This window comes from Herpailurus yagouaroundi, unplaced genomic scaffold (genome assembly GCF_014898765.1).
Source record: "Herpailurus yagouaroundi ecotype Mexico unplaced genomic scaffold, PumYag 29, whole genome shotgun sequence".
NCBI classification, from domain to species: Eukaryota; Metazoa; Chordata; class Mammalia; order Carnivora; family Felidae; genus Herpailurus; species Herpailurus yagouaroundi.
In genome coordinates, this window is record NW_024412377.1 from 32603086 (window position 1) to 32616672 (window position 13587).

Genomic DNA, 13587 nt, shown 5'->3' on the forward strand with positions numbered 1-13587 from the left:
CAAAAATAAATAAACGTTGAAAAAAAAAATTAAAAAAAAAAATAACTATTCCTTTAAAAAAATAAAAAAATAAATAATAAATAAAAAAATAAAATAAAATGGAAAAGATGTTCAGTAATAACTTTTATCTGTGTTTATGGATTAATACCTTTAAGAGGTAATTTGCTATTTACTCTCTGCATAGACATGATAAATAGCTATTTACTTTTTGGTTCAGCTAATCAAAAACACAACAAAACAAAATTTCATCATTATAATAATCTGACTTCATTACCAGGACTATCTCTCCTAATCCAAGCTGAGCACGTCCCAAAGTTTGCCAAGACTCCCATGAATGTGGGTTTCTCTGCACGGCCATTTCAGCTGCATGTACTGCAGGGAACATTTCATGAAGAGACATTAGGACCTATAACCAAAAAGAAGAAATAAAACCTGTCAGCAATTTTCATAAACTAGCAAACTACTAATGAATAACCATATGCAAACAAATCTTTTCATTTAAAAAAAAAAATTTTTAGTCTGGTAAATATAGTACTTCAGTGGCTTTGACCCACTCCTCTGCCCATCAGGGTCAGGAACAAATATTCTTCTTCCTATTCCTAAAATAACTATGAAAATGTAAAACATCTCCTTTTCAGTCACTGAACCGTATTGTCCATCTGGTCAAAATAAGGTGGTCATAGCTCAGAGCTATTTGAACTCTTAATTCCACTTCTGATTGTTCTATTTACGATGTGGTTTTCAGGAGATCCCAGGTCTCACTGTTAAATGAGACAAATTTAAATTTGTTCAACCACCACCCTATAAACATCTTCCTGCTACAAAAATCATTTAAATATTCCACAGGCCTCCCCACAACTGGGTTCTCCAAACCATACAAAGCAGAAAAATAGGGAGTTCTAGAACCTTCCACTTCAATCTATGGGAAAAGGCTAGATTTTATCTATCATTTTGGGGACCATTCACATTTCTTAAGATTTGTAACACAACTATCATTATCAGGTTCCAAGTTAAACAATCTATTTCATACAGTTCACCACAAATACTGCCTTTAATATATATCTAGTCATGACTGAAAATTAAAGACTTAACCAAATGAAGGTCCTCGCAGCACTTCATCCAGTGGACATAATTTATTTGGGGTTTTCTTGGCTGATCTAAAATCAAAGTTGATAAAGAATGTGCCCTATGTTTGAAATCATTACCTGAAAGATACCTGTAAGGTGTGTAGATCAAGGCTGAAGCGCGACTACTCCCTGCCAAAAATATGTTTGATGCTCTATTAGAGACTTTTTACGTCTTTTGGATAACTTAATCCAGTTGCTCAGAGATTTTCTTTACAGACTTTCCCACAAAATATTAGAAATGTATTTTTAAAATTCAAACGTTATTTTTAAAAATAAATTGAGTCTATTCTGACCTTTTGCTAAGGACTAGGCCATTTTTAGAGACATATCATCCGGAGTCCAATCCACCCTCATTCTGAAGAAATGAAGTTATTGGTCAATCCACTATAATTAATTTCCAAGGAAAGCAAACACATTTCATTTATTTAAGAAATCACCAGTGACTTCCTAAAAGATAGCCATCTGTTCATATCTTACCATAGGCTGAAATAAGTTAACTTCATTGTGAAAAGAAATGAATTTCTAATGTTGTGCAAGAGGCAGAGCAATAAATATGGTGACATGTTTTCTATAAAGGAAATATTGAAAAAAATTTAAAAAGACATATTTGAGAAAGAAAATGGAAAGAAATGCTATTTTGGTTCATTTCTATTTACCAAACAAATATAAACATAGTACAATTTCATAATGGAAGTGAAATTCTTCATAACCATTACCTGTGATTTCATCTCGTACAGGGTAGCATCATCTGGGGTTAGCTGCAGTGCTTCGTCCCATTTTTGAATCGCCTCTCGATACCTGTAGTTGTGAAGTTACATTAGTATCTTATCTTCACTAAATCCTTGAGAGTACATGACCAGATGTTAAAATCAGGTACTAAGGAATAACTGTATATCAAGAAATAGCTCTATTCAAGAACTGATGACAATAATAACAATGGTACAAAAGCAAGAAAATTAAGAGATAAAGGAAAGGGTGGCAAAAGAAAAAAAGACAAACATAAATTAAATAAAAGGTATCTTAGAAATCTTTTTCCAATTTTATATTCTGGGCTGAGAAATCACCACCAAAATTTCCCTCTTTTTCATCAACCTCAACGTGCAAATGTTGTCATGCATGTTAGATGTATTGCAAAGGACTTTAATGAGGAATTTATAATCCAGTTGTAATCCTGGGCTCGGCTGAGCAATCTAGGCACAGAACAACTTAAGAAGTTGTCTGGTAATTGCGTAAGGATTCTTCAGATTTAAGCTTCCTTGTCCGTAAATTCCAGGAACTCGGGGACTAGTAACGCATGGTAAGCTTATAACAAAAGGGGTCAAATGAATGATAAACAGTACAGAGATGGTGGTTTCCACCACCACCTTTTCACCAACGTTCTCCTAGTCAGGTTTCTCTTGTGAGCTCCAGAGCTGTGTGGTCAACTCACATCTCCACAAAGACGTGCCACAGACACCTCAGGCTCCCTCTGCCCAAAGCTGGTCTTTAGCACGCCACCTGCCAAATCTGTGGAAGCACCACAGCACTTCCTTTTGTAAATAAAATGAAGGCACTACTGAGTCCTTCGTGTTATCCAAAGCAGTCATTCTCACGGCATCCTTCACAAGTGATTAACTCTTGTATCCTTGAATACTGTAGGAGGAGAAAGTTCTATTTACCAGAGTATTTTCCATTATGAGCTGAAACTTTCTATCTTGTACCTTTCCCCCAGTGCTACTAATTCTGCTTTCTAGCACTAAACAGAAAATATATAATCCACTAGTTTTAATTCTTGGCTACATACAGAATGATCTAGGGAGATTCTGGAGGGGAAGAAATACACAACACGACACACACACACACACACACACACACACACACACACACACACACACCACACAGCTGGCCCCTGCCTCAATCAACTAAAACAGATATTCTCAGAATAGGACCCAGGCATCTATATTTTTTAAACCAGGTAATGCTAATAAACACCAAGGTTGTGAACCATGGAAAATATCTTTCATAGTGTAGTAAGCCCTATCCATGTGCTGCCTTCTCTTGAATCACTCATTATTACCTGTTTTCCAGACCCTTATTTCCTCTGTATGTGTTCTTCTCCACAATTTCCTACTGGATGTGTGAAGGTCCAAACCAAACATAACGACCAAAATATGGGCTAATATGCACTGATTATTATTTAAACAGAGGGTGGTGAAATAAAGAAATAAAGGCAAAATTTGGTAGAAAATACAAAGGTGAAGAACATAAAAAAGTACGTTCTGTTTTCACCCTGCTATAGAGTTCCTTTACTAGTAGTACAAATGGACAACGTCACATCCAGGGGTCTTACGCCAGCCTGACAAATGACAAATGGGCTACCGACACCTTAAAATAAGTCTGCCACAGAGCCAACTCCATGGCCAGCAGCAGGGGTGAGGGCGGACATGATGGGAGTGTGCTTTACAAAGCCTGCCTTAGCTGCCATGAGAGGTTGTAGCAGTGGCTACTGCTATTGTGTAGTAGCCGGCTATATATAACTATAAGCTGAAGATTCATCCCACAGGGCACCTGGGTCGCTCAGTCAGTTAAGCGTTCAACTCCTGATACTGGCTCAGGTCACGACCTTGTGGTGGTGAGATTGAGCCCCACGTTGGGCTCTGTGCTGAACATGGAGCCTGCTTGGGATTCTCTCTCTTCCTCTCTGCCCCTCCCCCACTCAGCTTTCTTTCTCTCACTCAAAATAAATAAATAAACTTTAAAAAATTAAAACAGAAAAAGATTCACCCTGCAAAAGCTGGTAGTCTTTGTTTCCAAGCAAACAAAATGTGAACATGCAGAGAGGCTATCACAACTACTGCCTGGACCATGGTTAGTATCTTCTTCAGGGGCTCTTGCTGAGCACTGAAGAAATACCTGTTTGAAAACTGTTGAACTCTGGGTGAAAGACTACTGGAAGTTTAGGAACAGTGTGGCCATTATTCACCTCATTTTTATGACCTGCTGCCCCTATGTTTCTCTCTGCCTCTGCCTGCATCGCAATATTGTGTCACAAATCAAACCTCTGAGAGCTCCGTTAATTGAGAATTATTTCTTTATTAAGGATTTTCCCAAATTCAAGCATGTATCTAGACCCAGGGTCCCCAAAGTTGAAACAGGCAGTGTCACTGGCTGCTGTTTGTCAATGCTCTTCCTTCACCTCACTCTGAGATCTCTCTGGAGTGCCCATACGTCTCTGCTTTCCACATATTCGGACACTTCTGCACGGTGTCAGGCTATGCCTGTAACCGTGGCCGGCACAGGTGTTAAATGGCTGCCACATGACTTTCCTATAAACTCTGTGCTCAGGAGGTGATGGACACGGGTTGGTTAAACAGCAGTGTCCCACTGCTGCCTCCTAGTTACCCTGAATGGGAATCTGAGACTCACAGATATTTTTAGATAATTCATACGTTAATGTTAGCTTAGAAACTGCCCACTGAACTTCAAAGTAAGGCATTTAATGTATCTTTTCAGGTACCATTAAAATTTCTTATTTATGAATTCTCCTCTTACTAAAACACCACCAACTATCAGAATTAATTAACTAGCTGCTTCTGTAGGGTCACCACCTATCAGATCACACTGCTTGGATTCATGTTCTAACCTCTCAAGGATGCCGTTCTTATAGTCCTTCCTTTCCCAGCCCCCCAGATAAAGTAGCCTCCTTTAAGCAAAACATACTTTTAAAAAAGAATGATGATTGGGGCGCCTGGGTGGCACAGTCGGTTAAGCGTCCGACTTCAGCCAGGTCACGATCTCGCGGTCTGTGAGTTCGAGCCCCGCGTCAGGCTCTGGGCTGATGGCTCAGAGCCTGGAGCCTGTTTCCGATTCTGTGTCTCCCTCTCTCTCTGCCCCTCCCCCATTCATGCTCTGTCTCTCTCTGTCCCAAAAATAAATAAAAACGTTGGAAAAAAAAATTTTAAAAAAGAATGATGGCAGAGAAGAGATGCATGGGCCTCACCTGGTACTCATGCTAGGAAAGGAGAAGATGAAAAGGGATCTACAAAGAAGAAATGAGAAAGTCTGAACTTCACTGGTGGACTCTTAAGGGGATAAAAACAACAGCTTGTGGATAAGAGAGAAAGGGAAGGAGGAGGAAGGCATGATCCCAGCGGACCTCTTCCTTCTTTGATCCGCACACGCACATCTAGTATGGTGGCCCGGGACTCCAAACCTATGCTGGCAACTAAAACCTGTGGTTGGTTCACACAAAGCATTTGATTTTTTTTTTTTTTAACACAAAATGTTCTTAAATCTGGCCTTCCTTATATTCTATACCTGAGTAAATGACGACAGTTTTGACATAATTGTTTTGATAGAAAAAATTGCTTCCCAAACACACGAATAGACAAGAACCAGAAAGGAAACTGCACACGCGCGTGCGCACACACACACAGAAATTAAAGACACTCATAATTTCACCAAAAGATGACAACCATAGTTAACATTTTTATTGTATATTCTTCCAAGTGTTTTAATGTATATCATACATATGAAACATTATTTTGTCTTTAAATTATCAAATGCTTCTCTGTATAGCATAATGCTTAGTAACTGACTACTACTATTTCAATGCAAAATTCATTCAAATAAATCCTCTACTGTTAGACATTACACTTAAAAAGCTGCTAAGAGTAAATCTTAAATGTTCTTACCACAAAAAAAAAAAAAAGGAATTATATGAGATAACAGATGTGTCAACTAATCTTTTACTGTGGTAATTATTTTGCAATATATATGTTCATGAAATAATTACATTCTCCACTTGAAACTTACACAATGTTATACATCAATTATATCTCAATAAAACTGGAAAAAATTACCCTTTGGCCATTACAATGATCTTTTGGAAGGAAGTGGGCCAGGAATAATTATTGAAGAAAATTGTATTTTGGAGATCAAATATAATACGTTATGTTTGATGTAAAACTGACTGGAAATGAGATCACCTTAGAAGGAAGGTTAGTCTAACTTAAGATAGCATTCTCATTGATTTCCTTTAATTAACAAAAAGGCCAATGAGGGAAGAAATAAACACTATATTTCCTTGTCTGTACTACTCCCCTTCCAATTTTCTATTGATATGACCCGCCAGCTTTACAGGAAACATAACTTCAGTTCCCAGTTGGTTTGGTTCTTAAAACTAGCCATCTTTATGCTAATCAAAAATTCAAATGGCACTAATACTCTTTGATAAGATTATGTACACCTAAAATACAAATCATATTTAAGCTGTTCAATCCTCAAAAACTAGCTTACCTGTTTAACAACTAGAATGATACTTTTAAAATATTTACTTTAGGTCTTACAGAAAAGGGGGAAAATCCTTACAATGAAACACAAATAAGCAGCCCTCTCGTGTCCTCTTCTCAATCTAGCCTTCAAAACGCATGCACATGAACGAATACACTTAAAAGCTCCACTTCAAATGAACAATGACTTTCAATTTGCACTGTGTAAACAATAAAAGAACATGTACATGAACACTATTCTCAAAACCTCTGTGAGGGACAAAGACAACTTTTTTCTCTCAAAAACTTACAAATAAAAATAACAAACCTCTAAACAAAGGCCAGTAAGGAAATGTTCTTTACAGTGGGAAAAATCAGCTCATGTGCACATGCCCCCTAAAACCCATCTGTTACTTACTTGGTTAACAATATACTCCAAGAAAAAAGGGGAGGGCTTGGGAGAGGGGAAAAATGCCTTTTTAAATGCACATCCCGTTTGACCCAGCAATTCCATTTCTATAAATCTTTCTTTCGAGCTGACCTGGATGTATGCACACTTCTATCTCTGAAAGGCCAGTCACTATATCATTCATAAAAATTAAAGATGAAAACATCCTTTCTCAAAAAAGAGATGGCAAGATACATTTTAATACATCATGCAATGAAATACAAATACCCCATCATATCCAAATCTTTCTGGTTTGGTTTCTGGTTTTAGATAGAGTCTAGTTTTAGAGTCTGGTTTTAGAGTCTGGATGGTTAAGGGATAGTATATGGCCTTTTTTTTTTAAAAGGCAGTTCTATACAAAATAATCTCTAAGATATATTAAGTAAAAAAGGCAAGGGAGAGAATGGTGTATATATTTAGAATATCAACATTTATGATGTTTTAAAAGATACATACATACACATGCTTATAAATCTAAAGATTATCTTTGGCAAGATATCAAAGAACTGGTAACTGGTTTCCTGTGGGAAAGTGAACTAAGAGACCAGAGGACAGGAGTAAGGGCAAGATTTAGTCTTCATTGTATAGCCTTTGTTGGTATTGCATTTGCTTTTTTTTTTTAATCATGTACATATGTTACTGTCTTTTTCTTTTCATTAAAAATTATACAAATACATTAAACAAACCATGGATTGGTTAAGTTCATACAGAGAGAGAGTAAATGAGAAAGAGAAAAGATACCAGGGCTCAAGTTTTCAAAATTCAGAGGTCAAGCAGAGAAGGAAGGGCTAGCAAATATGACTGAGAAGTTGAGAAAGAAAGGAAGAAATTCAGGAGTGTGTGTGATTTCAAAGAAACCAAAGAGAAGCCTGTCACAGAGAGAGTGCCGGGTTGTACCTAAGAGAGATGCAGCAACATGTCAATCATTGTTGACACTGACCAAACAGCATTCCTGGAAGGGCAGGAGTGGACACCAGACCGCTGAGCAAAGTGGGAGTAAGAAGTAGGAACAACGAATGCTGGCAACTCATTGGGAAGTCTGTGAATACCAAAAAGGGAAATGAAAAGATAACTAACTAGGAGTATAAAATCCAGAGAAGGTTGACATAGATCTCTAACACATGTCCAGACTGGACTTATCATCATCTCCCACTCCAGACTTACGCTATGCTTGCAACTATGGCTTAGAGAATAGCACCACCGAGTCACTGAGACAGAATCCCGGAGTCAGCCTTGACTACACTTGCCCTGCCCTAGGTTACATGAGTCGTCAATTCTCTAATTCATCCTTTAACTCACTGTCACTGCTCCTATTTAGTGTAAGTCCTCAGCCTTCCTTGCTGGGATTATCAAAAATTCAAGTAATGATTTTTAAAAATTTTTCAATGTTTATTTATTTGTGAGACAGAGCAAGAGCAAGGGAAGGACAGAGAGAGGGAGACACAGAATCCAAAGCAGGCCCAAACTCACAAGCTGTGAGATCATGACCTGAGCCCAAGTCAGTCGGACGCTTAACTTACTGAGCCACCCAGGCGCCCCAAGTAATGACTTTCGTTGGCCTCCTTTCGGCTGGAACACTGTTCGGCCTGTTTTTCAGCTAATTCCAATGTGTCTTTCCTGACTCTGCCCTGATGCCCTCTCCTCCCAAAAATCATCTCAAATACTCTTTAATGCTTCTATTTCCCCATTTAGTTAAATGCCCTTCTTTTAGATCATCCAAAGAACTCTCTAAATAGTCCTCTTTACTACATATCGAAACAGTTTCTGTGTATCACCCACAAAAGGTGTTTATTTAATATTTTCTTTGTGGCATCCATGCTTAACAAAAATCACCAAATACATTTTCAGTGAGTAAAAAAAAAAAAAATATATATATATATATATAAGAAATCAATATGCTAGACTAATTTGGGTGAGGAGAGTAGAATATAAAACAACAAATGTCAAATGATGTTGAATATAATTTTATCTTTGCCAAATCAGAAAGACTTTTTAAAAAAATTTTAGAAAGACTTCCAGACTTTACACAGCTTTAAATTTTAATTTAAAATTTAATTCGATTAGATTTTTGATAAAAAGAAAAGCTGAAAACATTAAAATGTAATGTAACTCATTAGCTGTCTTCCAGATATAGTTGATTCTCATTCTTGTAGTTATGTTCTATAAAGCTGCTGTAAAGACTGAATTAGTGAATACTGAATCACGGCTCATAGGGGAATACAGGGTTAAGTTTCTGCAAGCCTCTGGTCATATTTGTATCAACTGATTAATATATAGCCTTGTTTTATGTGCTCCTGTTTAAAGACATCTTATTTAATAAATATTGTTGATTCATTAACATTGATCTCACAGCCCACAGCACTGTAACTCATGCCTGGACGAAGCTTACTGGACAAAGCTTACTGAATGAACACATGTAGTTTCTCTGTAAGGCACATCACAGCCTTCTTGTCTTTAGGAACACTAGACAGAACTTCTGAACTATACTTCGGAGGCGTTTTAAACAGCAAAATCACCAACAAAGGGCACAAAAATGTGGAAAATATAACACTAGACAGACCCTAAAAATGGACACTTGTTTACACAGTGCGAGAGCTGAAACAAGAAGGCAGAGCACCTGCCGTGTTGGACTCAGCTGGGAATACACACAGGAGGCACTCAGATTCTTCTCAGCTCTGCCGATGTCCACTAACAACTGTGAAAGCACCGTGAGCACTGATTTGGGGGTTACCAATATATTTGTGAGTGGGTAAACTCATAAATGAGGAAGCCATGAATGAGGTTTCACTGTATTTAAGAAGAAATGCTATAGCATTTTTTCTATGTCAAATAAAATATAGCTACAAAGGAGTACCACTTTCACTAATATCATGACAGATTTCTAATTGATTTCTATCAATTTTACATCCTTATGTGGAAACATCAAAATAAATTTAAAAGCTATTTCCATACAGCTACATTTTTATCAAATCCCTAGTGAATATTAAGATTCCTCATTATTATATATTATCATTAAATAATTTTATTTCCTCCTTAAAACCTATGTCATCAAGAACTTTAAAGTTTTCACCTTATTTTATATTGTGTTTCTAATAATATTTACAGTAATTGTGCCCCATGGGCACCTGGGTGAGTCAGTCCAGTTAAGCATGACTTTGGCTCAGGTCATGATCTCATGGTTTGTGAGTTCAAGGCTCCCATGGAGGCGGGGGGGGGGGGTGTGTGTGTGTGTGCAGAACAGACCCACTTTGGATACTCTGTCTCCCATTCTCTCTGGCCCTCCCCCACTCATCTCCCCCTCAAAAATAAATAAACATTTAAAATAATAATAATAATTGTACCCCAAAATGATAGAAATGACTTCTCTGGCTGAATTTATATTTTCATATTGGAAGTGGTTTTCTTTTATTCAGGATATATTTGAAATTAAAAGTTTAGTTTGCTTCCTTGATTTTATAAACACTTTCATATAGACGTTATAATGATATAGAAAGTAGTTTTAGACAGGTTTAATTTGAGTGAAAGTTGTGTGATTTCCAATGTAGGTAAATCAGGTTCCAACTTTTAGACAATGATAAATTTTCTGAATTAAACAAAAAAAATTCCTCAAGTTATTTTGAGGTTTTTCTGTCTAGAATTTGGAGTAGCATTCTGAAGAAAGCAAGGACAAAATAATGTGTAGCTAATACAACGAACATTCTAATAAGGAACCTAATTTCCATAGCTCAGAAAGAAAGAAAAAAGAATCTGCAAGAGGCAATAAAAGAGAAAAAACATAATTATGTTTTTCTTCTTCTTGAGAAGACATACATATTTAGTGAAAGGAGGGCTGGATTGGAAAGAAGTGCTGAGATAATGCTCAGAGTAGAGTTCCTGGGTGGTTTTATTAGGCAAGGGAAAGATATAAATATACTTTAAATTCCAAACTGCTCCGAGTTTTAGTCACTATCACTTATTAAAATTATGTGGACTCAGGATTAGGCTGAATCATAAAGCCCACTTTCAGTAATAATTTAAACTATTTACTTACATAAAAGAACAAACACATCTTAAAAGTTTTTAATTTTTTATTATAGACAAGAACAAACAATTCAGAGCAGATCAACTGCCTCTGGAAACAGTAGGAAGGAGCTCTGAAATTACATAAAGATGTATGCACACTGAATAAAGGTCATTTTCCAAAGCAAATTAAAACAATGATGCCAACTTCTACGTGGTACAGGATGTTCCCTAGTTGTTCCTGTATTGAAAGCAATTGCCCTGGTCTACTCGTTGCCATACTAGACAATGAGTTTTCTGAAACAAGTAAAAAGTCGCAATTTTAACCTCCCAATTTCTACTTCAGATATAGAGATCATTTAAAATTATTTTATCACCTAGGGGTGCCTGGGTGGCTCAGTCCATTAAACATCTGGCTCTCAAATTTGGCTCAAGTTAGGATCTTGCAGTTTGTGAGATGGGAGCCCCAGGTCAGGCTCTGCACTGTTGGCGTGGAGCCTGCTTGCGATTCTCTCTTTCTTCCTCTCACTCTGCCCCTCCCTCTCCCTCTCTCTCTCTCAAAACAATTAAATAAATTTTAAAAATAAAATAAAATTATTTACCCCCAGATTATTCACTCATTGAGCATACACACAAATGTCATAAAGTAATATTCACTAGAGGGTCACTTGGGTGGCTCAGTCAGTTAAACATCTGACTTCAGCTCAGGTCATGATCTCACAGTTTGAGAGTTCGAGCCCCACATCAGGCTCTGCGCTGACAGCTCAGAACCTGGAGCCTGCTTCGGATTCTGTGTGTTTGTGTGTGTGTGTGTGTGTGTGTGTGTGTGTGTGTGTGTGTATGTGTGTATGTATCTCTGTCCCTCCCCCTCTTGTGCTCTCTCTCTCTCTAAAAAAAGTAAATAAATAAACAAATAAATTTCACTAGAAATTAATTCCAGTATCATGGAATAATTTGGATCAAATTAAAACATGTAAGTAAATGGGCAGGACTATAGTAAGTGCCTTATTTTAATGATAAATATATGATAAAATCACGAAGTTTGCAAAAGGCAAAACAATACATAGGACTCCCTTCCCCTAGCTAAACCAAATCACCCTGCCTTCCTGCTTCCTCAGACAGGCTCACTGTGACCCCCTGTTTACATTTACTTCTGTGTTTGTTTAAAAGCTCTGTGCAGGGGCGCTTGGGTGGCTCAGTTGGTTAAGCATCCGACTTCGGCTCAGATCACGATCTCACGGTTTGTGGGTTCGAGCCCTGCATCAGGCTCCGTGCTGACAGCTCAGAGCCTGGAGGCTGTTTCAGATTCTGTGTCTCCTTCTCTCTCTGCCCCTCCCCCACTCATGCTCTGTCTTCCTCTGTCTCAAAAATAAACATTAAAAAAAATTAAAAAAAATAAAATAAAAGCTCTATGCAGACCAAGGTAAATGCAGCTAACACAATAGGACCTAACATATATCAATAATTTCTAAAGGAATAAGGCAGACACAAGTGGTCTACAGTCTTTGTGGGGTAAAGGAGGACAATATGGCCTGAACCAGAAAATAGTTGCCACTGCCTAAGCCAAAGTTTTAAATACCACAGCTAAAGACATAGTCTTAACACTCCTAATGTATTTCAGTATATTTGGATAACCTAGCAATAAAAATAAAGAATGCTTTTGTCCTCAAAAAGATACACTATCTGAAAAAAGAGAATCCTAATCATCACTCCAGACTTTCTAGTCTATAAGATAAAAATCCTAAAGAATTAATAAATTAAATCCAGCAACCTATTAAAAAGTATGAAGTCCACATGACCATGTAGAAAATACCTCAGAGAAGCATTAGAGAAACTTCATATGTAACTGATAATGGAGGGAAAAAGGTACATGACACTCAACAATACTTAATACCCATTTTGACTGTTTATAACTATGTCACCTAAAGAGAAAGTGTACTTTTTTATGGGTGATTTCAAGCCTAATCTCTAAATATTTCCAAATGTTATTACAGACACAACATGAAAAATTTTGGAAATTTGCTATGTTCTTCTGTCTCTGAAAAATTGACTTACTCCTTCATAATAATCCCCCTACTCATAATATTCTAAGAAATGTAGTAGTAGCAAATTCTGCAGGACTTGATACTAGTGAGTATATTTTTTCCAGTATTAGCTTATCAGTCCAATCTGTTTTCTATGACGCCCCATCCCCACCTTTGCTCCCTGCTGGCTGCACATTCGCCCATTCCCTACCCACATATCATGTTCCTGTTCATGTGGGCTGAGCAGTACACAAACAGAAGCACATCTAGGATTTCATTCCTCCTCCTCTTCACTTATTCAAAGGCTCTCTCTCTCCAAGACCAAATTAAAATTCTGTTTATCATGAAGACCATGAGTAGCACTTACATGATCACAGAGTAACACTTTTATTCCCATAGTATTTGTTTTACAAAGTACTTTCTGTACAATCACTTAACAAACAACTATTCTCACGAAAAGTTCATTCACTTCGTGCTCACACGATTGGCATTGCTTGTTCTCATTTTACTGATGAGGAAACAAAGGTAGAGAGCAGCTACAGGACAAATGGTATTAACCCTGTAAAAGCCATGATCTGAAGCTAGTTCAATTACAAGACTAATACTTTTCCAACTACCCCATTGTTGTCTTCCATTGAATTTTTCTCTAATTCTTCCATGCATTTTTATCTTCTCTTCACTAATGAGTTCAGGGACCAAAAGGTAGATTCACTTGTATCTACAACACCCAGAACATGGCC

At 37.3% G+C, this 13587-nt stretch overlaps 1 protein-coding gene across 8 annotated transcripts in view; it reads right to left on the reverse strand.

Moving 5' to 3' along the window:
* The window catches only part of TTC33 (tetratricopeptide repeat domain 33), a 39767-nt gene that overhangs the window by 5932 nt on the left and 20248 nt on the right, over window positions 1–13587 (reverse strand). For 7 of the 8 annotated variants that reach the window (XM_040496022.1, XM_040495992.1, XM_040495997.1 and 4 more), the window contains 3 exons: window positions 7765–7863; window positions 1844–1925; window positions 275–406 (listed from right to left, as the gene is read on the reverse strand). In XM_040496022.1, coding sequence (XP_040351956.1) covers window positions 275–406; window positions 1844–1925; window positions 7765–7863 — 313 coding nt within the window. The remainder of the gene's footprint in view (window positions 1–274; window positions 407–1843; window positions 1926–7764; window positions 7864–13587) is intronic. The other variant, XM_040496031.1, reaches the window with a different exon arrangement.